Source organism: Sus scrofa, chromosome 17, assembly GCF_000003025.6.
Source record: "Sus scrofa isolate TJ Tabasco breed Duroc chromosome 17, Sscrofa11.1, whole genome shotgun sequence".
Lineage (NCBI taxonomy): Eukaryota > Metazoa > Chordata > Mammalia > Artiodactyla > Suidae > Sus > Sus scrofa.
The window spans coordinates 13,255,924-13,281,998 of record NC_010459.5 but is presented as its reverse complement, the minus strand read 5'-3'; the positions used below and the strand labels follow the sequence as shown (position 1 = coordinate 13,281,998).

Below are 26,075 nucleotides of genomic sequence, written 5' to 3'. Positions count from 1 at the left end.
GCATTTTATTTTATTTTATTTATTTTTTTTAATTTTAATTTTATTTTTTGGTCTTTTGTCTTTTTAGGGCCACACCTGCAGCATATGGAGGTTCCCAGGCTAGGGGTCAAATCAGAGCTGCAGCTCCCAGCCTACACCACAGCCACAGCAACGTGGGATCTGAGCCGCGTCTGCTCACAGCAACACCGAATCCTTAACCTTACTGAGGCCAGATATTGAACCTGCGTCCTCATGGATACTAGTCAGCTTTGTTAACCACTCAGCCACGATGAGAACTCCTCTGGGGTGGCATTTTAAATGTACTAAATGTCATTCAACTGTCTACTTTTCAATGGTTGATTTTATATTATGTGAATTTTATTTCAACTTTATTTTATTTATTTTTTTATTGAAGTATAGTTGATTCACAACGTTGTATTAGTTTTAGGTATACAGCACAGTGGTTCAGTTTAAATGTGTATACACATACACACACACACACACTTTTTCAGATTCTTTTCCAGTATAGGTTATAAAATATTGATTACAGTCCTTTAGTGTTTATCTGTGTGTTTTTTTTGTTTGTTTTTCTTTTTTTAGGACCACACCCACAGCATATGGAAGTTCCCAGGCTAGGGGTCAAATTGGAGCTACAGCTGCCAGCCTGTGCCACAGTCACAGCAACGTGGGATCCAAGGTGCATCTGCAACCTATACCACAGCTCACGACAATGCTGGATCCTCAACACACTAAGAAAGGCCAGGGATTGAACCAGCATCCTCATGGATACTTGTTGGATTTGTTTCCACTGAGCCACGATGGGAAAGGCCTGGTTATCTGTTTATATATATATATATATATATATATATATATATATATATAGTAGCATATATCTCTTAATCTCAAATTCTAATTTATCCTTCCTCCTCCCTTTCTCCTTTGGTAACTATAAAATGGTTTTCTATGTCTATGAGTCTCTTTCTATTTTATAAATAAGTTCATTTGTATCATTTTCTTAGATTTCTCATATAAATGATATCATATGATATTTGTCTTTCTATAACTTACTTCACTTAGTATGATAATCTCTATGTCCATCCATGTTGTTGCAAATGGCGTTATTTCATTCTTTTTGATGGCTGAGTAGTATTCCACTATATATATGTACCATATCTTCTTTATCCATTCATCTATCGCTTGACACATGTTGCGTCCATGTCTTGGCTATTGTATACAGTGCTGCTATGAACATTGGGGTGCATATTCAAATTAGAGTTCATCTTTTCTGGATAATATGTCCAGAAGTGGGATTGCTGGATCAAATGGTAGTTCTGTGTTTAGTTTTTGAAGGAAACTCCATACTGTTTTCCATAGTGGCTGCACCAATTTACATTCCTATCAACAGCGTAGGAGGGTTTCCTTTTCTCCACACTCTCTCTAGCATGATTTGTAGACTTTTTCATGATGGCCATTCTGACCCAAGTGAGACGATACTTTACTGTGGTTTTGATTTGCATTTCTCTAATGATTAGCAATGTTGGACACCTTTTCATGTGCCCGTGGGCCATCTACAGGTCTACTTTGGAGAAACGGTTGACTTTACATTACGTGAATTTTACCTGAATTTTATTTATTTCCTTTTTCTTTTTCAGCTGCACCTGTGGCATATAGAAATTCCCAGGCCAAGGACCGAATCCGAGCCAGAGCTACAACCCACACCACAGCTGCAGCAACTGAGTGGCTCACAAAGCAAAGGCAATGCTAAAATGCATACAAGTGACACCCCAAAAGCAAAGTGATTTAGAAAGGTTGAATATAAAGGTCCAGGCAGGAGCTCCTGTTGCAGTTCAGCAGGTTAAGAAAATGACTAGTACCCAAGAGGATGTGGGTCTAATCCCTGGCCTCACTCAGTGGGTTACGGATCTTGAATTGCTGCCAGCTGCAGTGTAGGTCACAGATGTGGCTCTGATCCCATGTTGTTGTGGCTGTGGCATAGACTGCAACTGCAGCTCTAATTTGACTCCTAGGCCAGGAACTTCCATATTCTGCAAGTACAGCCATAAAAAGAAAATAACAAACAAATAAATAAATAAATAAAGATCTCGGCAAAGGTTATACCAGGTAAATGCAAACAAAATCCAAGAAGGGTTATGATTCCTATAGCAAACACAGGTTCAATCCCTAGCCTCGTTCAGCTGGTTAAGGATCCAGCGTTGCCATGAGCTGCAGTGTAGGTTGCAGGCATGGCTCAGATCTGGTGTTGCTATGCCTGTGGTCTAGGCCAGCGACTGCAGCTGCAATTCAACCCCCAACCTGGGAACTTCCATAGGCTGTGGGTGTGGCCTTAAAAAGACAAACAAACAAATTAATTAATAAATAAATAAAACTATTATAATGAAAACACTATATATCACTGCATTTCTCAATTAAAATAGTGATTAGAGGAAAAGTTAATAACATTACTTAATAAATAAAAGTAAATACATGAGACTGAAGGGAATTAGATTCCTAATTCAAAAAGCGCTAGCTTTTTCCTTTTCTAAAAGGAAAAATCTGCTAATAAGAAGGAAGCAAAAGAAATAAAATAATAAAAATTAAAGCAGAAATAAACAGAAAATCATATATCAAAACACAGGTATTTTGAAAAAGGGAATGACAACATACAAACCAGTGTCTAACCTGATTAATGAAGGGAAATTTACAAAAGCACAAATATACAAGAAGAAGCATCAAGGGGAAAATAGCCATCAAAATACAGGATATTAAGCAAAAACCATAAGAACATACTCTGTATAAGTTTAGACAAATAAAATTTTAAGTGCGGACAGAATATATATTTCCTAGGAAAATGCAATTTTTGAACATTGATCCCAGCAGACTGTGTGTGACAGTTTCCACAAAGAAAGAAGTTTATCAAAGGCCTGTTCCAGAAGGTATTGAACCAAGTAGAACCAAAGTCCAGATAATTCTAATATTCTAAAGTATAGGAAAAGAAGGAACTTCTGAATTCTTTTTATGAAGTAAAAATAACATTAACAAATAAACACGAAACACTCAAAGTAATTTCAGTTAAAAATTTTGATGTAAAAAATTTTTAAAAATTAGCAGATAGAAATTATAAGTACATTTAAAAACAATGCATTGTGGGAGTTCCTGCTGTGACACAGTAGATTAAGAATCCAACGGCAGGGAGTTCCTGTTGTGGCTCAGCAGAAAGGAATCTGACTAGTATCCATGAGTATGTGGGTTTGATCCCTGGCCTCACTCACTGGGTTAAGGATCTGGGGTTGCTGTGAGCTGTGGTGTAGGTCGCAGACATGCCTCAGATCTGGCGTTGCCATGGCTGTGGTGTAGGCCAGTGGTTGTAGCTCTGATTCTACTCCTAGCCTGGGAATGTGCATATGCAATGGGTGCCGTCCTAAAAAGAAAAAAAAAAAAAAAAAATCCAACTGTAGAGGCTTGGGTCTCTGCAAGGGTGTGTGTTTGATCCCTGGGCTGATGCAGTTTATTAAAAGATACAATGTTGCTGCAGGTGTGGGATAGGTTGCAGTTGCAGCTCAGATTCATTCCCTGGCCATTTTGTGAACAAGTGGATTAGTTACCTATGTTTTACCTAGGAAATACAAAATGATTAAAAACTGAGAAATCTAGAGTTCCCATCATGGCTCAGTGGTTAATGAATCTGACTAGGAACCATGAGGTTGTGGGTTTGATCCCTGGCCTTGCTCAGTGGGTTAAAAAATCTGGTGTTGCCGTGAGCATTGCTGTGGTTCTGGCATAGGCCGGCCTGTGGTTACAGCTTGATTCAATCCCTAACCTGGTAACCTCCATATGCTGCAGGAGCAGCCCAAGCAATGGCAGAAAGATGAAAAAAAAAAAAAAAAAAAAAAAAAAAAGGCAAAAACTGAGAAATTTATCTACATAATACAACATGTAAATAAAGGTAAGGAGAAAATTTATATGATTGATATAATTGTCTCCATGAGGATATAAAAGCCTTCAATAAAACGTAATATCCCTTTACAGTAAAAACACTAAAGAATTGCAGAAACTTATGCTCAGTTGGGGAGTTCCCATTGTGGCTCAGCAGGTTAAGAACCTGACTAGTATCCATGAGGTTTGATCCCTGGCCTTGCTCATGTGGGAACTCCCATATGCTGCACCTGTGGCCCTAAAAAAATATTTAAAAAAAACTGGAGAAGAAGTAAAAGTATGTTTTTGGATTATATGATCACAGGCTTGCAAAACAAGAGAATCACTTATAAAAAATAATATAATTCAGTAAAGTAGCAGAAGAGGAAATTTGGGGCATAGCAGAATTCTGGCTTCTACATGGGATGTAAATGTTTTCCAATGTAACCCACTGGGGGTTCAGCACAAAGGGAAGCGGATTGTGAGAAATTCCTCAGGCCAACGGCCCACGGCCCTTGCCTCATCCATAAGGCAGAGCAGGAGAGTATCTGAAACCAGTGATGCCCCGGGAGCCTTGCCAACAACAAACCCCCAAACAAACCATGAATTCCCTGGTAGCTCAGTGGGCTAAGGATCGTGCATTGTCCTTAACAACCCATACGGGTTCGATCCCTGGTCCCAAAACTTCCACATGCTGCAGGCATGGCCAAAAGCAAGCAAGCAAACAAACAAACAACCCAAACCAGCTCAACCCCTGACTTGGGTCAACCTACTTAAGAGCTTAGAAGACAGAAAAGCATGACTGTTTTCTGGAGTAGGAAATATTTACCTGCGTTTCTACAGTCCTACATGACATTTCAGGCTTTCAACCAAAAAAATAAAAAAATTGAGATATAGGAGTTCCCGTCGTGGCGCAGTGGTTAACAAATCCGACTAGGAACCCTGAGGTTGAGGGTTCGATCCCTGCCCTTGCTCGGTGGGTTAAGGAACCGGCGTTGCCGTGAGCTGTGGTGTAGGTTGCAGATGCGGCTCGGATCCCGCGTTGCTGTGGCTCTGGCGTAGGCCGGTGGCTACAGCTCTGATTCGACCCCTAGCCTGGGAACCTCCATATGCCGTGGCAGTGGCCCAAGAAATAGCAAAAAAGACAGAAAAAAAAAAATTGAGATATAAGAAAAGGTAAGAAAAACCACTGTTAGGAGGGAGAGAAATGAACAGAAGCAATCTTAGACATGACACAGATGTAGAAACACTGGACAAGCAATTTAAAATAGTGGTAATTAACATGCTAAAGTCGCTAAGGAAAAGAATAAATAATGTGCAAGAGTAAATGATATTTCTGTAAAGAGATGGAAATTCTAAGAATCAAGTAGAAAGGCTAGAAATGAAAACTGAAGTTACAGAGGCGAATGGTCTTCAGGAGGAAGATTGGAAATTTAGAAATTTAAAAATTCCCAAGCTAAAACACAAGGAAAGGAGTTCCCATTGTGGCTCAGGGGTAATGAATCCGACTAGGAACCATGAGGTTGCAGGTTCGATCCCTGGCCTTGCTCAGTGGGTTAAGGATCCAGTGATGCCGTGAGTTGTGTAGGTGGCAGACACAGCTCAGATCCCGAGTTGCTGTGGCTCTGGAGTAGTAGGTGACAGCCACAGCTCCAGTTAGACCCCTAGCCTGGGAACCTCTGTATGCCATGGGAGGAGCCCGAGAAAAAACAAACACCCACACGCTCACAGCAAAAAACAAACCAAACACACACACACAAAGGAAAAAGGAGTAAAAAGCCAAAACAAACCACAAACTCAGAGCAAACAAACACAGGCAATGTCAATTATGTGCTATGCTTAAGGACAACCCCAGAAGGAGAGAGAGAAAAGGGCAGAAGAAATACTCAAAGATGTAATTGCTTTGACCTTTGTTTGATCTTGGCTGGAAGGGAAAAAAAGAATAAGCTATAAATGATATTTTGGGGACATCTGAGGAATTTTAACATGGACTAGATGTCAGGCAGGGCAGTCATTGGTGTTACGTTTCTTGGGGTGACATACTGGGCTGTGCAGGAGGGTGTCCTTGTTCCTGGGAGACACATGCTGAGGTGACGTTTCACCAGGTCTGCAAACGGTTCAGGGGGAAAATGTCTTTTTTTTCAATTATAGTTGATTTAATAATGTTGTGTCAATTTCTGCTGTACAGCAAAGCAACCCCATTATATGTATATATATGTGTGTGTGTGTGTGTGTGTGTGCCTTTTTTTTTCACATTATCCTCCATCGCAAGTGAGTAGATACAGTTCCCTGTGCTATACAGCAGGACCTCATTGCTTATTCACTCCACAGGCAATAGTTGTTCGCCTAAAATAAAAAGCGTAAGTGTGTGTGCACATGTGACCGAGTGAGCGGATATAGGGAGGGGGTTAGATAATTTGGCACAATGTCGGCCTTTGGGAAATCTGGGAGACACAGATGTGCACCACGGACACCTCCTCCAGGAAGGACCTGTGGGCCGCAGGGGGCCCCAGCCATCCCTCTCCCCACCGCTGCCCCAGTCTTCATGCTTCTCCAGGTGCTGAGAAGTAGGGTACAAAGCCCAGTCACTCTGCCCAGCATGGGGCTAGCGCGCTGAGTGTAGATGGGCTTTGTCTGGCCCCACTCCCAGGCCATCTCCTCTTCTGCCAGCTCTTCTTCTTCATCCCTCCCTTCACAGGTATTCATCCCTCATCCATAGCTCGCCCACAAACTCTGTCTCAGCCTCTGCTTCCAGAGAATTTGACACATGGCAGGTGATCATTGCATGAATTGTTCACATTTTCTAAAGACTGAAAAGTTTTCAAAACCAAAAATGTTGGAGGGGAAAAAAGAATCTGAAGCTTGTAGAAGACCACTTTGCCTGGAGTCACAGCACAGGTCAGACCTGACCCAGTCTAGAGGTTGAGTTGGAGCTACAACTGCCAGCTGGCACTATAGCCACAGCAATGCCAGATCCAAGCTGTGTCTGTAAACTACACCACATCTCACGGCAAGACCAGATCCCCAACCCACTGAGAGAGGCCAGGGATCAAACCTGCATCCTCATGGGTACTAGTTGGGTTCATTACCACTGAGCCACGACGGAGCTCCTCAAGCTCTTTCTTGAAGTAAGCACCATCGGGGCCCCCTGGGTGAGAAGGGTTCCAACGCAGAGCCAGCTATCCAGGCCCAGCCTCCAGCTCAAATTCACCTTCACTGCCTGCTCTGTGACAATGGATCTGAGCCCTTGAAATAGCTTTCTTTGCCAGGTTGCAGGAGCTTTGTCAGTAGAGGTGCTGGAGGAAGATGACAGAGGACCAGGCTTTTCTGCATGCCTCTCCTCTGAGCTCACCTCCTGGTGAGCGCATCTCCTCCAACTCCAGGCTCCTGTGGGAGACTCACCGGCTCCTGTAGGATGGGTGGCCTGTCCGGTGTCAGGCTCCTGCAGCCCCCTGTGGTCACAACATATCACGATATGGTCACAGCTTCTTCCCAAGTCCCCTTGGGCAGCTTGTCCCAAGAGATGCTATGCCTGGCACTGCAGGGGATGTGCCCAGCACATTCTAGAGACAGACAACCAGCAGTTTCCACTGGCCTAGAGGTAGAGGTGTGTACCTGTTGTTAGTGGGTACAGCCTGGTCCTTCCCAAGGCCTGGATCCAGCCCTGGTTGGGAGGAGGGCTCTTCCCTGGGTGACTTGCTCAGCTTTGGGGTCGCTCTTGCCTCCATATTTGCTCCTTCTGTTTTCTCTGGTGCTTTCATTACCTCTCATGTATTATTTCAACCCTCTGTTATAATCAGTCTTTTCTTCTTCTGGCTGCACTCACAGCACATGGAGGTTCCAGGGCCAGGGATCAAATCTCAGCCACAGTTGCAACCCATGCCACAGCTTCAGCAACGCTGGATCCTTAACCCACTGTGCCATGGTGGGAACTCCCAGCTGGTCCTTTTTTAAATGTTATATCCTCCTGGAGGAAACTACTGTGTGGTTCCCCTCCTGGCTGGACCCTGACTGCTCCAGGCTGTGAACCTCGTGGCCACAGACAGCACAGGTCTTGGGCTCATACCTGGCTCCATCACTTACGTGTGACCTCATCATTTGTGAGGTTAAAAGAAATAATACATTTAAATGTTCCGCTTGGATCATTTCCAGTTAACACTGGTTTTCACCAGTTTCTGAGCACCATCACTTGTATCTAACAAGCTTACTGAGCCCCAAAGTCAAGACCAAGAACAGCTCTGGGTTCAGTGGACCCCAGGCAGGTACAATTGTCTAGGTCTAGAGCTGGGCTGGGCGTTGCAGAGATGATGCTGCCCAGGAGGTGGGCTGTGGATGCTCCCAGAAGGAATGAGAATTCCGAGATCTGAGCTTTCATCTACCCCACTCCATGGCATGCCTGGTATTACAGGGGCAGAACCTGTCTGGGAATCCTGTGATCAGCTAGACAGCAAACTCAGAGGCCAGGACAGATCACACTGCCAGCAGCCAGCCTCCTCAGGGTGCAAACTCTCACCTCGCAAAGTGGGTCCACACAGGACTGTGAGTTGTCCTCCTCTCCAGCAGGGGGCAGCCCTGCCTCCAGGTGTCCAAGTGGACAAACTGGAGGAAGGGACCCTGGTTGTCATCCCGTCACCTTGCTTCTAACAGCTCTGTGAGGGAGCAGGGAGCAGGAAGCGAGATCCAGATTTCCAAGGGAGAAACCAAAGCAAAACTTCAGGGCAGACTTGCTCATGGTGTTGAAGCAAATACTCCCTTTCCAGGAAATTTCATTCATTTTTAAGTTCCAATGAGATCTCTGTTATACTTGGCATTATTTTGATTGGAATGTTCCTCTGAGGCTATTTGGCAGCACTGTGTGTGTCTTGTCTGTACAGGTTGGAGGGATGCTTGGCGGTACTGTTTGCTCTTACCACGGGGCACAGCTCCACAGTGTGAGAAACACACTGGGTGGAAGCACCATCTCTGGGTGACTGCTGTGCCTGGACTTGATCCGTAAATGGGTTTTCATTGACATGAAAGGGTGTGAAGGTGTAGAAAATCCCAACTAAACATGAGTCCAGGGCAGTGCTGTCCAACAGGTGATGGGGGTGTTGATGTGTCATGCAAAGAAATAGAATCCTTTTTTTTTTTTTTTTTTTTGCTTTTTAGGGCCGCACCTGCGGCCATATGGAGGTTCCCAGGCTAGGGGTCAAATCGGAGCTACAGCTGCCGGCCTGCAGCACAGCCACAGCCACACAGGATCTAAGCTGCGTCTGCGACCTACACCACAGCTCATGGCAACACCAGATCCTTAATCCACTGAGCAAGGCGGGGGATCAAACCCGCAACCTCATGGCTCCTAGTCGGATTTGTTTCCGCTGCGCCACGATGGGAACACAGAAGAAATAGATCTTTAATTGCATTTAACTTGAATTTAAATTGTCTTCTGTGACCAGTGGCTACCATATCAGTAGCCACTTTTCTAGAGGACCAAGATCAGAGCAGACGTAGACAACATAAGTGCTAAATGACAGAATTCCTGTCATGGCTCAGCGATAATGAACCCAACCAGTGTCCATGAGGATGCGGGTTCGATCCCTGGCCTTGCTCGGTGGGTTAAGGATCCAGCGTTGCCGTGAGCTGTGGTGTGGGTTGCACATGTGGCTTGGTCCCAAGCTGTGTTGTGGCTGTAGTGTAGGTTGGCAGCTGCAGCTCTGATTCGACCCCTACCTTGGGAATTGCATATCCTGCGAGTACAGCCCTAAAAAGATGACTAAAAAAAATTTTTTAAAAACTGCTACATGATGCCTCTTGACATGCAGGTGGTGGTGGGCAAAGCAACCTTCTCCAAAATCCTTCCATGACCAAATCAGTACATAGTGGATGAGCTGAGATAGACACTAAGTACAACTCCTCCTGGGTCAGAAGCAGGACGAACAAGCTGGCAATTATCATTAATGGGATTAATACTATTCATAAGGTCACGTTAATTAATATTATTTACTATTATTACAAGGGCTTGCTAAGGGCCAAGTGCTGTGCTAAGTATTTTATATATATTGTTTCCTTTAAGCCTCATAACAACCCTGAGTTGTGTGTTATTATTCTTCCCATTTTAATTTTATTATTTTTTGGCTGTGCCCACAGCAAGTGGAAGTTCCTGGGGTAGGGATCGAACCCAAACCACAGCAGTGACAATGCTGAATCCTTAACTGCTAGGCTGCTAGGGCATTCCTATTCTTTGCATTTTAAAATGTGGAAACAGGAACAGAGAAGTTAGGTAACTCTCCCAAAGTCACACAGAAAGTAAGTGGCAGCTCCTCTGGACTCCAGAATCCCTGTTCTTCACCATTTAAGAGCAGAGGTCTTATGAGGCCATGTACGTTTAGCACCATCCAGGGTAGCATTCACCCATGACTCTGTGGCTGTGCTGGTGGCATGGCCCCTCGTAGGGAGAGGTGTTACAGATGGTCTTGGAGTGGCCATGACCGGGAACACTTGACGACACCCGCCGCCTCTCTCTTAAGAGTCCATCCCACACATATTTATTAAGCAGCTTTGGGACCAGGTACATGGCCCAGCTCCTGGCCCAAAGCTGAGCAAAGGTTCAGCTTTCTGCCCTTGAGGAGTTCAGTAAAATACAGATTATAATTGACCCCACTGCAGATCTGCCTGAGGGGGAAAAGGTCTGTTTCCACCCCACCAACATTCCTGGCCACAGGAGTTTTGTTTTTGTTTTTTTTTAGCTTTTTAGGGACCACCTGAGCCATAAGAAAGTTCCCAGGCAAGGGGCCAAATCCAAGCTGCAACTGCCGGCCTGCACCACAGCTCATGGCAACGCCTGATCCCCCATCCACTGATCGAGGCCAGGGGTCAAAACTGCAACCTCATGGATACCAGTCGGATTCACTCCCACGGAGCCACAAGGCGAACTCCGGATTTCATTTCTATTCACATAAAAAACAGGCATTTGGCTTTACACTTCTGTCCCTTGTGAGCTTGTTCAGTGTGATCGAACTTTCATGGGTCTGGTTAACCAAAGGATATTGGCCAGATCCCCTTTGGGGCCAAGAAATGGTCGGCTAGGTGAGGAAATGCTGGGGGTGAGAGGGGCCCCAGTAGGGCTGCCAGATAAATTACAGGATTTTCAGTTACATCTGAATTTCACATAAACCATGAATCCTTCCCACAGCTTAAGTCTGCCCCAGATATTATACAGGAGGGATTTACATGCAGGAAGTATTGCTCCTATTGAGCTGCTACAGTTGTGTGTTTTTTTGTTTTGTTTTGTTTTGTCTTTTTAACGGCTGAACCCATGGCATATGGAAGTTCCCGGGCTAAGGGTCAAATTGGAGCTGCAGCTGCCAGCTTGCACAACCACTGCAACACCAGATCCGAGCCGCCTCTGCAACCTACACCACAGCTCACAGCAAAGCCGGATCCTCAACCCACTGAGCAAGGCCAGGGATCAAACCTGCACCCTCCTGGATGCTAGTCAGGTTTGTCACTGCAAAGCCACACGGGAACTCTGATCTGCAGTTCAAATGTAACTGGCATCTTGTGTTTTATCCACCACTGTGCTCCTGGCAGTCTGCTGGGTAAGAGCTCCTGGATACACTTTTCCAGGCCCTACAGGCCAGGAATCTGCTGTGCAGAGGGAAGAACTAACTCTATTCATTGCTCAGGCAGGGAGAGGCCAGGCAGAGAGGGCCACTCCTGCAGGGTCAGGCTGGGCCTGGGGCAGGAGGAGGCCGCTGATGCCAAGAAGGGAGTGTGAGCCACTGACCACTGCTGCATCGCTGCCAGCTCACACCCCGGCGGGGGCCTGGACTCTCTTCTCTGTGAGGACAGCTGAGAGGCACAGGGACAGTTCAGCACTGCGCCAGGCAAAGCAACACAGCTGACACTTGGTTGCCCTTTATGGAGGCAGCGGGGCCAGGGAGGGGCTGTGGCGGCCCCTGTGCACCAGCATCACTGCCTCGGGCTTGGCAGGGGTGACCCGGCTGGGGTTCCGATGCCGCTGATCTGCCGGCCTGTGATCAAGGTGGGGTAGGGAGCTACGGGGAAGACACAGGGGCCACCCCCTCATTCAGCCTGAAGGTCCAAGGCCCCACTTTTCCAGGCTGGCCCCTGGGGAGATGTGGCAGCAGCAGGCCAGTGTTGGAATCCACCCCCAAGTTCCTAGGGAGACACACAATTTCCTGGCATTTGGATTTTAAATCCACGTGGTGCCATTGTGGGCAAGGTTTACTTCCTGTTCCCAGCGGGTGACACACTGACATTCCTACTCCTGTGCGTGGCCTCATTGCTTCTCAAACTTGAGTCTGCCAAGAGAGGCAGTGTCAGAGCTGCACCGTCTGTACTTGAGGAGGGAAGCCGCTGAGGCATTAAAATGCTGCCAGAGGCCCGAGGAGACATAGCCCGATGCAGGTTTTTCCCCTCCTGTAGCAGGGACGGTGGTGCTGAGTCAGAGTCACGTAGAGATGGGAGGAGGGTCGGTACTGAGCGTTCGGATATTGCAATGATGATATCGCCGGCTGTCGTACGGTCCACTACCCTGGCCTCTGGGTCCTCAGTGCTCCCCCGGACATGGCAACAAGCCCGTGGGTAGAGGACCGTCTGCCGTGGCAGCGTTGAATGGAGCTGTCCTGTCTCTTCTCGGAGGTTCCACTAACCAGACCTGGTGACACCTTAGATCTCTGCAGCTCGGTTCTCCTGTCCCCCCACGTAGGGCTCAAACATTTAAAACAATTTTTTATTGGAATAGAGTTGATGTACAATGTTGCGTTGTGTTAGGTGTACAGCACAGTGAGTCAGTTATACACGTACACACATCCACGCTTTCTCAGTCTTTCTCCCTGCAGGTTACTACAGAGCACTGAGTAGAAGGATGGATACAGAAGATGTGGGGCATCTTCTGCAGTTTGTTGGGGTGCAGCCCCCGCCCCCCCAATGGAAGCTGAGAGGCTCAGCCAGGAGTGCCTTCTAGAGCTTTAGTGAATTTATCAGTTAAGATGTTGAACAGAGTTTCTGCTGTGGCACACTGGGTTGAGGATCCAGCGTAGTCTCTGCAGCAGCTTGGGTTGTTGCTGAGGCATGAGTTCGATCCCTGGCCCAGAGCAGTGAATTAAGGATCTGGCATTGGCTCAGCTGTGGTTTAGGTAGCAGATGCGCCTTGGATTCGATCCCTGGCCCGGGAACGTCCATATGCCACGGATGCAGCCCAAAAAGAAAAAAAGTGTTGAACGAATGAGGCCAAAAGGCAAGCTTTGTCGCAGGAGCCTAGAGACGCTCGTCTGGGTTGACATCTGCCTTCAGTGAGTTCCATTCGAGTGGTGACACCCCTGCCAGAGGTACTAAGATCCAGATCAGACGTCTCCATTTAGCCCAGACTTATTTCATCAAAGACCCTGTTAAATTCTTTGTTACGGCTCAGAGTCTTCCTACTGTGGTTTTTAATCTACTTAAGCCTATGACATCAAAATGAGTATCATCCAAAATGGCGTGTTCTTGGCAAACCACACTGGCCTCCGTAATTGCTGCTTCCCAATCACGCTGGAACCACGTGCAGAATTAAAGTCAAGAGCATTGTCTCCTGGAGTTCCCCTCGTGGCTCAGTGGTTGACAAATCCGACTAGGAACCATGAGGTTGTGGGTTCGATCCCTAGCCTTGCTCAGTGGGTTAAGGATTTGGTGTTGCCGTGGGCTGTGGTGTAGGTTGCAGACGCAGATTGGATCCTGAGTTGCTGTGACTGGGGTGTAGGCCGGTGGCTACAGCTCCGATTCAACCCCTAGCCTGGGAACCTCCATATGCCGCGGGAGCGGCCCAAGAAATGACAAAAAGACAAAAAAAAAAAAAAAAAAAAAAAAGCGGTCTCCACCATCGAGAACCCCCCTCTTCTCTGATGCGTCTGCCTGCAAGATCTCCTGCTGACAGATGGTCCATAAAAACTGACAGTGACGCAGCAGCCTCGCGGGTAAACCCCCCCAGAGCCGTGGATCTGACGTCTAGAGGTGAGGTGTTCTCAGAGTGGCTAGCTTCTTCAATATAGTGCCTAATTCACCCTGTGTCTGAGTTTCCCCTCAGTGAGTGCTCATCTTTTAAAAACGATGGTTATAGTTCCTTTGGCTCTAATATTATTAATTGTGCAACAGAGTATGACAAGATAACACAAAACTCCAAGCTCCAGGGGACAGACAACGGGTAAGGAGGATTCATATTTTATTTTGTTTTTGATTTTAAAAATTGAGCTATGATGGCATATACCGTATTAATTTCAGGTGTGCAATATGACTCAGTATTCATATGAGAAGACTCACATTTGAGGGAAGTGGAGGTGGAAGCCCGGGAACTCCCCCACCCCTGCCATCTGTCCCAGTGAGGGTCCCTCCTCAGAAAGGTTGGTTTCCGTCTCTGCAGGTAGCACTTTTATTTATGCTTGGGGGGATATAACCGGCGACCTTGCTCCAAAAGCCCAACGCCCCAGACATGAGATACCTCCTCCAACATTCAGAAGTTAAGGGACTGCGGTGGAATTTTATTTTCTTTATTTTCCAAGTCAGCAGATGTTACTTTCGGCATCCAGTTTGGTTATGTGAACACACACAGACCCAAGGCCCCTGAAGCAGTGACCATCCAGCCCTTGGCCCCACCACCCAGGTAAGTGCTGGAGTGAACAGGATGTGCGTGGGTCCTTGAAATGACCCCAGAAAGCCTTGTCCTTCTGTCCTCCCAGCCCCACCAAAGGCCCCGGGCTCCTTACAGTCCCTGTCCGAGAGGGCAGCAGGGGCTAACAATCTGACTTTCTCACCGCCTTAACCACCCACCCGGCCAAAGCCCTCACTGTGGGGCTTGTGGTTGGTGTTTCGTGTGAGGGGGGAGGGGGGTCTGCTGTGTTCACTTTTAAAGGTGTTATTCTAGCTGCTTAATAAATAAGCAAATACAAGCCTTCTCCCAAATGACTGAAATTTGTTGGATTTATTTCTTTCTAAAGTGTGTACATTTACATATATCATATACATATTTTAAATCCTTCACTATTTTGCATGATGTCTATTACATAAAAACCGTTTAAATGCAATAAATGTTGTTGTAAAACAACAAATGATCCCCAACTTATAAAAACACAGGAACAGTTATATTCATGAACATTTACACACTAGAGAAATGTATTCTATGTCACAGCTTCTATACACATCAGGTGACTCACTGGTCTGCACGATTTAGCTTTTACTTCAACAACAGTGAAATAGGGCAATATTTATATACAACTATTTTAATAAAAAATAAAGCGATTGTAAAATGTAAACTTAATTTTCAAAATAGTCTTTAAACACTTGAACAATATCCACATAAAGGACTGTTCCGTTCCAACGACAGCCACCACGAACGCCGTGACTTCTCGGAGACGGCGTCACTCGGATCTGGTGGGTGATGAGGAACAGTTTCCAGCACAGGACTGGGTACCGTGAGCTCACCCAGGTCTGCCAATGCTGACAGCGTGGCCACTGAAAAGGAGTAGGCTGCTATTTCATCGCTCATTACCTGCACAGTTTGCAGGGACATGTGGCAACAGGACTGCAGTGAGACTGAAGTGATTGGTGGAGAAAACTCTCAAGGTCAAGGAATGAGCCATTCTGCCAGTGAGTTTGAGCCCCAGGAAACAACCCAGTTCACAGGCTGGAAAAGTCATGAGCTCGTTTTACATAACAGGATACGGACCTCGGTCCTTCTGCCTGCCCCCCAGTAGTCCAGGCTCGGCCGTACTGGCTCTCCACGTGTGAGGCTTCCTGTTCTAGAAACGGGCTCCTAAACCCGAGGGAGGAGAGCATGCAGGGAGCATTGAGGCCTTTACCTGGAAGTGCTCACCTGGCCTGGGCCCCTCCACGGAGATGAACCTTAGCCATTTGCAGAAAGCGGGGGGCAAAGGCCAAGATGAACCCATCCCTGGTTACCGTTCAGTCTGCCAGCTTGTTTGCTGCAAAGGCAAAGGATGTGGCCTTGGCTTCAGTCCGAGAATTTGAGAATTTTCTTAATACTTTTGTCATGTGTCACTGCAGTCACTCAGTCACCCTCAGCAGGGCCAGCCTGTGAGGACGGCTGGACCCCTACAGCCAGGGAAGGAGCAGGCATGGACCAACCCAACTCATGCCTCCTGCTCTGGGAGCATGGGGAGAGGGGCCGGGAGAAGCCCCCTCTTTGCAGATGTCCTGCGGTGTCAGGCAGGAGTGTGGGGAGGGGGGTGGCGCTGGCTGTGCTGTCCTGAGCTGAGCTTTGGTGGTGGTGGGGGACCCCCGGGGTGCATTTAGGCAGATGCGGGTAGTTAGCAATTGAGCTCCCCCAAATCTCTCTAGGAACCAATATTCTCAAGAAAGTGACATTAAGGTGCTTATTTTTATAACATGATTCGCAAGAGCCCAGGCTGTCTCTGAGATGGGGACCCTGCTGTAGCTGGGTCCTGCACGTCCACTCTCACCACCCTGCTGGGCAGCTCCCTGTGCCCCGAGGGAGGGGAGGGCATGCGGGGCTCCGCTGTGCTCAGAGGAACTGTCTCCACAGCGAGCAGCAGCCCTGCCCTGGACAGTGGTCATCAGCCCCTAGAACTTCCCCGGTGGCTCGCGGGGTGTTGGGAACTGCAAGGTCTGCCAGGAAGACAGATGTGTGTCCCCCATGTGGTTGGTCTCAGAGCCAGACGTGGGGCACTGCCACCTCTGCTCAGCCCTCACAACACTCGTGCACACGTGTGTAGGTGCAGGCACACACACACACACGCCAGAGGCCCCGCTGAGGGCTCCCTTCCACTTGCATGCCTGAGGCGACAGGGTGGTCCCAGATTTCTCAGGGCAGAGGGCTGGCCCCAAGCAGGCCTCCCCCAGATGGAAGGCGACCAGCTCACATGGTCTCATGACTTCTGTCCCTACAGTTTCAAAACGTAGCCTAACGGCATTAATCAGTGTGCACGCACACTCTCCACAGAGGAGATGCTATTATCTAGGCCAAATGGTTACCTGGCTTTACATCTAAAGTCCAAACCTTTCCAATGACTAAGGCCCAAAATTAAAGTTTTTCTTTGCTACTCCTTTTGTACATGATTTCTGAATCAAACGGGTGATTTTGTAAATCACTGTAGTTCTTAGAAGGAAACACACTCTCGCAGAGCAGAGACCCCCGCCAGGCGGCCAGAGCCAGCTCACTGCACGTCAGAAAGAGATTAGGAAACAGGATACATTTGCAAAAATAGTTTGAGACTATGGCGTTAATTAAAAAAACTCAAGTGTAACCACCACCGCTACTGCGGCCTGGAGCCGGAGATGAGCCGCCCACCCCACAACTCCCGTCCTCTGAATTGGATTTGAGGAACGCCAGGCAGGGTAGACACGTGCTCTGCACTCAGCCACTCATTCACACACACTCAGATTTGCTTTAAATACACCAACATGCTGGTTAATAAATCTTAATCTCTAGGTATCTACATATACACTGTAAGATAAGCAGTAAGCTCAGACAGCTAAGGCCAGTGGCTCTTCTTTGGGGAGAGGCAGGAAAATCGACCTAAGTAGAAAAATATGAAAGTTCTGACCTGGTCCATAGCCTGTCCTAAGGTTCTTTTACCTGTGACTAGATGCTGGTTTGTGCAACCGCAAACCTGGGGCCCAGCCCCGATCTCTGGGAGTCCTGACCTACTCCAGCTGGGCAGTACCTCTTCCGGGTGGGGAGGGCAAGGACCGGTGCTGGGGATGCCATGAGCCACTGTCACACACACACACGCAGGTAACCAGTGCTAATTCCTCTGGACTAATCACAACAATAAAGAACGTGTGCTTGAAAGCATCACATTTTGTAATAAGTCCCCAACTGTCACTGACTTTATGCTTAAATGCTTTTAATACTGAAGTTGCTCAGACCTCAATAGGCTGCCTGTGTGTGTGTTTTTTTTTTTCTTTCTTTCTGTATATTCCATATTATAATGAGCTACCCTCCCTCCCCCCCCCAGTATTGTACACAGTACACTGAAATAGTTTAACAAAGTTAGTTCAGAGTCCTTTCTGCTCTGGTGATTCAAAGCTCAAAGATGAGATTTTCTAGCATAAAATCTTATTAAAAAAATTAATCAAAATATCATTTGAATTTAAGTTTAATAAAACAGTACCACTATATAGACTCTCCACAACTGCATTATATTCTCCATCCTATGAGGTTTTTACTTGCTTTTCATATCACACTGGACAAAAATAAATTTGATGTACGTACACTGTATACTGATGTACAATCTACACATTGATACATATAGATACACACGGCCATAAATACCCACAGTTACGACTTCGGCAGGTGACAGAAAGCATATTCTTTGATGTCTGACACATCATCAATATGAATCTTCTCCAAAAGCTGGCAACACCACAGAGATACACGTAAATTACAAGGATGAGCCAGAGAGACTGAAGGAAACCTACTGTATATACAACTACTTAACTTGCAATATTTTCTTGCTGTTGCTTCCAAGTCCACAGACTGTACTGACCGTCTCTGAAGACACTGTTTGCAGGCACTGGCCAGACACCATCCCAGGCGGGGGCTGCCCACTTGGGTGTTGGGACACTCTGGGCACAAAAGGAAAAGGGAAAGGGTGATGGCCTTGGACCTCAGTCCTCCTGTTGAGAGACCCTGGGAAGAGCAGGAGCCGCAGAGCACCCAGCGCGGCACAAAGTCCCCTGGGTGACTTGCTGGTTGAGACGGCAGAGGCCGACGGAGACATCCACTGCCTGGGGCAGGCTGGTAGCCTGGGGAAGAGCCTGCCAGAGAGCAGGGGCTCATGTGCCTACAAAGCCAACTGACCTCTTCCTGTCAGAATAACTCAGGTGCTCTGCGAGGAAGGCAGATGCTAGTTGAGCCCAAAGTCACGCGAGTCATTAACTAGGCTCTACTTTAATCAAGTCGCTCTGGGCACCACCCTGGTCCTTGTTTAACGGTGCTCATCTCACAAGGGCAAAAATGCTGTCAAGTGAAAGGGGAAGGGGTCAGGTCGTCTGCTCCCACCTGCGGAACACCCGACCCGGCCCACAAGAGCGAAAGCAGAGGTTTGGGCTGCAAGGCTAAGAGGTGCCCTGGGAACTCACGCCTGAAAAAGCTTCATGGATGACTACAGGCACAAATGCCAGAGAACCAAATTCCAATGACAACTAACTAAGAAAGTCTTGGTTGTAAGACAATGGAGGAATTTTTTAAGGTTAATTTTCTTCCCGCTGTCTATGATTTGGGAGCGAGGCAGAGAAGAGGGCAGCTCGAGGCCAAAGCAAGCCCTGCCTACCCAGCAACATCCTCCTGCTCTTTCCGTGATGGAGGAAGGGCAGCTAGGGCAGCACAAGGCTCTTGACCTGCTGGGTGCGTAAACTCCTCTCCAGCCTCAGAGGCTCTGTGCTTTGGCCACAAGGTGAAACACAGACTCAAGACACCAACCCTCACTTGGCCCTGGAAAGCCGGGCAATTTTTCTCGTCCAGAATTAACTCCCTCATGTCCTTTCTGACCAGGAAACAGTCCTTATCTTGGGAATGAGGGTCAGAGCTGGAGAAGCACGGAGGGTCCTGCACGGTTGCTGTCCACCCTCTACCTGAGAGCAACTCCAGCTGCAGTTCCCCAGGTAACTCCACACGCTGCCTTTACTGAGGTTAATTAAATGCACAGAAGTATTGCTCGGTTTAATCAGGTATTACTAAGAGTTAGCAAATGATGTTTGTAAAAGGCATACTTAGGATAGTGTCTACAGCTGGCAATAAGATAAGGACTCTGCATGTTAGTGATTCAGCTTCCCTTGCTAACAAGCAATTCCTGACACCATCCTGTAAATGTCAACATGTGAGGTGGGGGGATGAAGCCTGAAACACTTGCCTTCATACACAGGCCACACCTATGGGCAATTCTGCCATAAGACCATCACCCAGGTATTTTGATGACTATCAAGACTTTCTGTACTAAAAGTTAAGTATGTTTATGTGAAGAGAAATAATGACTAATCAGATGGAGAGAAATCGCAGGGCTCCTGGTGCTGAGGTTGGGTGAGTGGGGGCTGTACCTGCAGGAAGAAAGGATGGGGCAGCGCTTTGTACCGGATCTGGGAGGCAGGTCTGGAGTGGCTATGAAAGGGACAGTCTTCGGTGTCCCCTGGCTGGCTACCACAGGAAAGAAATGACCGCAGAGGGAAAAGGGCCACAGGCAAGAATCTTAGAACCCAGGTCCTGCCTCCTACAGGCTAAGTCCTTGGCCTGCAAGGTCACTGACCCCATAGAGTGCAGACAGCATCCCACTGGGAGAGTCTGGGCCCCTGGCTCACAGACTCTCCTTTGCAGCTACGTTTAAGATAAACCAGGCAAACACAGTATACATTCTGTCGCTTCAAAAGTGCCCTTTCCATCTCACTTGGCCTGCACACCCAGGAGCTCTTGGACACAACTTCAGCGGGTCAGCAGGTCGCGGGCTGAGCACCATGCCTTCCTGGTGCTGACGCCGACCTGGTATCTCGGAGCAACTTCAATGTCTAAACACTGCAGTGAGGTAACGTTCCACGTCCAGGACAGACAAAGTGAGACACACGGAGACATCCTACACACACAGACACACACACACACACAGACTGTCAGCACACACATTCAAGCCAGTCAGGGATGCTTATTCTTCTTTAGTTGTTGAAGCTCAGAGATGACATGGTCTAGGTACCTCACTCCCCTCTGTTTAGGATAAAGATGAAGGCAGAAAGCAAACAGGCTGATAATTCAGATTCTAGGAAGAAAGACTATCCTCTTGCAGAAATCTTGGATTCAGTCAGAAGCTCCCCCAAAAAATCAAATGCACGGGCCGTGCTGCTAACTACCCTGTTTGTTTCTAGGTTTTGAAACACATTTAGTCACCGCCTTTACCGAAACCAGATAGAGGGAGTTTTTCAAAGGTGTGACAAAAACACTCACTACAAAATGAGCAGCTACAACCTTAGGAAGGGGTTTCTCTTTCCAGGGCACCAGCGAACACGGGCATTTATACAGCAGAAGGAAGTATATGGTAATAAATAGTCCTGTATAAATGCTGGTGCATCAGAACAAAATACCTCTAGAAACTACCGTGGTTTGAGAGCAGGTTTTCCCACACTCCCTGGAACCATGCTATTCACGCAGAGTCCCTGATTCTTTGGTCATAGTACCTTAGCTAGTAAACTGAGGAGAATGAGAGCAAACTTCAGTGGGAGAGAAAAGAAGATTCCAAGTGATTCCATTAGTCATGAAGTTGTGGAGATTACAGATTTAAAGATCACAGAGTTTCCAGGTTTCAAAATCAGGAAGTTCTAAGTGGGCTCAATTTTCACGTTCTCTTTCTCAACCAGAGAATGTTCTGTTATCACCCTGAATTTCAACGGGACTGTCCCTGGAACAAGCTTGTGACTGTTTTGAGCAGATACAAAGAAATGACTTAAAATCAAGGATTTCTTTTTAGGGGAAAGTTCAGTATCGCAGAGTGAACTTGCTGTCACAGATTAAGGACATCTGCACATGGAGCCAGAAGGTTTGTCAGTTTTCCAACCATAATTCCTTCAGACTATTTATTACTTTCAGACTTATTTTAAAGAATCAATATTCTATTGCTAAACAACTATAAGAAAAAGAACCCTCACTTTTTTCCTTTCTTATTCTGCTTCGATTGAGGAGCAAATGAGAGGGGCTCCATTTCGATATTATTTTGTTAGGAAGGCCTCAATATTCTTAAAACCTGGAGACAAAACTGCGCCTCTAGATGTAAAAGGACCTAATTCCTGGATGGCACGGTATCGACTGGTAGGTAGTTCTAGATTCCTCATCCAGACCCTGCAGTTGTGAGGTGACAGTTTCTGCAGACCAAAGGCATGTCTGCTCTCTAGCAGTCGACTGCAGCTACCATCCTTCAGAAAACAAAATGAACTTGGGGTCATTCTCCTCAGTCTTCCACAGCGAGACTCAGCTTCCTCCCTCCATGCGTGGCTGAAGGGCACTTCCAGGAGGCCAGTAGGCTTCCAAAGTCCTCCCGTCCCAGGTCCTCAGGCCCCCGGCCCTCAGCAGGGCCGGATGCACCGCTAGGTGTCAGGAGTGCGCGCAGCGGCCTCACGGTGGAACCTCGTGACTCCTGAGCCTGCGAGGGCTCGATTCCACCTCTGTGACCAGGCAGGATTTCACAGAGAAAGGCTTATATTAACTCTGGCTAGAATTTTCTAAACTACAAAGGTTGTCCAGTTAAGTGTTTCACAATGGATTAAATTTTTAACCTTAAAAAAAAAAAAAGTGTAACAGCTGATTTGAGAATACACAAAACAACTGAGTAGAGTGCAAACAAGAGAGAACCGAGGGAGAGAGATGGGTAATTCATTCTGAAACCGTGATCCCTCCCCTCACAAAAGGTGCATTAGTTCTCAAGTAGCAAAAAATCATCAAAGCAAAGAAATCAAGAGCAAAGAGACGATCTGTACAGAAACTAACAAAAATATACAATAGAAAAGGTTACTAATGCACCATTTAGTCACAGACTTTTTTTTTTTTTAAATATATTCACGGGTTTACCAGAAAGATCTTGAAAAGCTGTTTTGCTCCACGACCAGACCAGCATTTCTGGCCGCAGACGGATTCTAAGTAACTTTTTGCTTAATGCTCGGCGTTTCAGGTCGGTGGTCTTTCCTCTCTGACACGTTTCGCTTGACCTTGGCGGTGACTGGAGATGAGTCGGGGTTGAGTGAGGGGCTGGAGTGCGACTTCTTCAGGCCCGCGGGCCCCCCGCTGCCCAGCAGCTCAGCGCCGCCCTCCTTCAGGACGCGGACGTACACCTCGTAGCGGGTTTTCTGTGCGAGCAGAGAAGACGGTCAGGGTTCAGTTCTGCTTTGCTTCCTGGACACTCAGACCCGGAAAGCCCTGGCGGGGTGGAGGGGCCTGGGGGTGGAGGGGCTGGGGGGTTGTGGCTCTGGTCTAGGGGATCAGCCGCCCTCAGGCTCAGGTCACAGCCGTGGGGCCGCCCTGCTCCCCTTGACCTGGCCTGGAGGCTCTCTGTTTTGCTTTTTTGGAGGGGCCACGCCCTTGGCATGCGGAAGCTTCCTGGCCAGGAGTTGAACCCATGCCACAGCAGTGACAATGCTGAGCTCTTAACACCCTGAGCCACTGGGGCACTCCCGACCTGAGGAAGCAGTTTGGGGTGAAGCTCCATCTTGTCCTCCCCTTGGAGACCACGGACACTTCCTAGAAGCTGCTCTGGCTTTCCCGCCGCTGCTTTTCTGCTAGGATTACCAACTTCTCGGAGTACTATGGTTTCTTACAAAACCTGAAATGATTTTTGCATGCTTTTTTTTGTCATGCAATTTTTTTTTTTTTAACAACTGTTTGTTGAATGTCTAGTATGTTTTAAAATGGATCCTTGATTCTCCCATCTCTGGGTATCTTTTTCTAGGAGTAATTGAGAAGGAAACTACAGAGACTTTTTCTTTTACCCTAATTGGTGCTTTTTTAAAAGTTTCTACGAAGCCACTATATGTATATATTATATATATATACACATACACACACACACACACACATACATTGCAGATTATAGAAGGGTCTCAGATTCTTGATTTGATAGATTCTAGTCAAAATAAGTCATCATACAGCTTCAACACACGAAAAATTTATGGAAGGCCTGAAGTATTTTATTTTTAAACAAAAAAAATGTCAGTTATAAATTGTCCCAACAAAGGCAGGCAAAGTCTGTTATGACTATAAATCTTTTAGGGATTGTGCTTGTCAGACTGAGATTTTGTATATCTCAGTTTTGAATTAATAATTATTAAGCTGCTTGAAGCTATTCTTTCGAGTTGAGTTGTTTTGTTCAAAAGTAGGGAGAAGCTGCTAGTCATGAGGCTTGCTCTGGGTCTGGTCGGTGTGGGGTGCTGAGCTTTGGCTGATGACATTTATGGGGTGCCTGCATGCTAGCATCGGGTTGTGAATATGAGAAGCACATACAATTGGTACATTATCACCCCGTTTTACAGTAAAGGAAATAGAGGCAGAGACATGCCCTGAGTCAGAACAAAGGTGTGAATCTGGGATTTGGACTCAGGAAATCTGACTGGAGAGCCCACACTCTTCAGCTGCATTTCCTCCCTGGATATGAAAACACGCGCATGAATGTGTATTTAGGATGACTATTCTGACAGACACTAGGTTGAACCAATCAAAAGCCATTCTCAAGCACCTCTTCTCCCATGTCCCTCCCACTACAAAGGCTGAAAAAAACCCAAACACTTATTTTCCCAGCCCCCTTACAGATAAGATGGGCTGTGTGCTATTTTGGCCAATGACATGTACGGAGAAATCTCCTGGTAGGCTTCTGGGAAAGCGGTTTTGCCTTCTGATAAAAGGGACAGGCTTCAGAGAAGCCACTGCTGCTAGCCCCTCACTCTTAGCTCTCCCCACCCCTCTGACTTGTGGCAGTAGGCATGAAGGCAAAAGGACCACATACTAGGCCTGAGGACAAATAGACAGAAAGAGCCTGGGTTCTTTTTTTTTTTTTTTTTTTGGACTTTTTGCCATTTCTTGGGCCGCTCCCGTGGCATACGGAGGTTCCCAGGCTAGGGGTCTAATGGGAGCTGTAACTGCCAGCCTACACCAGAGCCACAGCAACTCGGGATCTGAGCAGTGTCTGTGACCTACACCACAGCTCACGGCAACGCCAGATCATTAACCCACTGAGCAAGGGCAGGGATCGAACCTGCAACCTCATGGTTCCTAGTCGGATTCATTAACCACTGCGCCACAACGGGAACTCCGAGCCTGGGTTCTTGATGACGCAATGAGCTAGATCCAAGGCTATGATTCCCTACTGCCTCTTCTGACTATCTTGCTATGTCTGAAGAATAAAACTCCTTTGGGGTTAAGCCACTGTTCATCAGGTATTTTTTTTCCCCCACATTTTTTCTTTCAATCTCACTGAGATATAATTGACACACAGCACTGTGTAAGTTTAAGGTGTACGGTAGAATGATTTGCTCTACATACATCATGAAAGAATGATCGTGAGTTTAGTGAACATCCATCATTTCATATACATACAAACCTAAAGAAATAGAAAAAAAATGTTCTTCCTTGTGATGAGAACTCTGAGGATTTACTCTCCTAACAACTTATATATATAACATACATCAGTGCTGATTGTATTTATCATTTGCTTCATTACTTACCTACAATTGGAAGTTTGTACCTTTTGACTGCCTTCATCCAATTTCCCCTCCCCTAATCCCACCTCTGGTAACAGAAATCTGGTCTGTTTTTCTGAGATTGTCTGTTTGTTTTTGATATATAATTAACCTATAACACTGTTAGTTCTGAGTACACAACACGGGGACTCAATATCTCTATACATTTCAAAATGATCACCTTGCTCTATCTTGCCAGATCATATGGTAGTTCTATTTTTAGTTTTTTGAGGAACTGCCATACTGTTTGTTTTCCACAATGGGTTCACCATTTTTTTTTCTCCTTTTTTAAGGGCTGCACCTGTGGCATATGGAAGTTCTCAGGCTAGGGGCCCAATCAGAGCTACAGCTGCCGGCCTACATCACAGCCACAGCAAAGCAGAATCCAAGCTGGGTCTGTGACCTACACCATAGCTCACGGCAATGCCAGATCCCCAACCCACTGTTCAAGGCCAGGGATGGAACCTGTATTTTCATGGATACTAGATTTGTTTCTGCTGAGCCATGACGGGAACTCTCCCCACCACCTTTTTTTTTTTTAAATTGAAGTATAGTTGACACACAAAGTTGTATTGGTTTTAGGTGTACCAGTAGTGTGTGTGTGACTCAGTTGTGTGTGTGTGTGTGAGTGGTATATCAATCATCCATATCCTTTTCCAGATTCATTTCCCAATTAGTTTATTATAAGATATTAAATATAGTTCCTTGTTGTTTAGCTATTTTCTATATAGTGGTGTGCATCTGCTAATCCCAAACTCCTAATTCATCCCTCCTCATTGACTGAACCAATTTACATTCCCACCAACAGTGTACTAGGGTTCCCTTTCGTCCACATCCTCACCAACATTGTTTTTTGTGTTCACTTAAGTAACAGCTGTTCTGGCAGGGGGGAGGTGCTACCTCACTGTGGTTTCCATTGCATTTCCTTGGTGATTAGTAATGCGGAGCCCCTTCTCATGTGTGTCAGGTAC

The 26,075-nt window shown here is 46.7% G+C and overlaps 1 protein-coding gene across 8 annotated transcripts in view; it reads right to left on the bottom strand.

Annotated features, from left to right (window-relative positions):
- The window catches only part of PSD3 (pleckstrin and Sec7 domain containing 3), a 621,434-nt gene continuing 610,181 nt past the window's right edge, over positions 14,823-26,075 (bottom strand). For all 8 annotated transcript variants that reach the window (XM_021077991.1, XM_021077990.1, XM_021077989.1 and 5 more), the window contains one exon: positions 14,823-22,722. In XM_021077991.1, the coding sequence (XP_020933650.1) occupies positions 22,513-22,722 (210 nt within the window). In that variant the 3' untranslated portion in view covers positions 14,823-22,512. The remainder of the gene's footprint in view (positions 22,723-26,075) is intronic.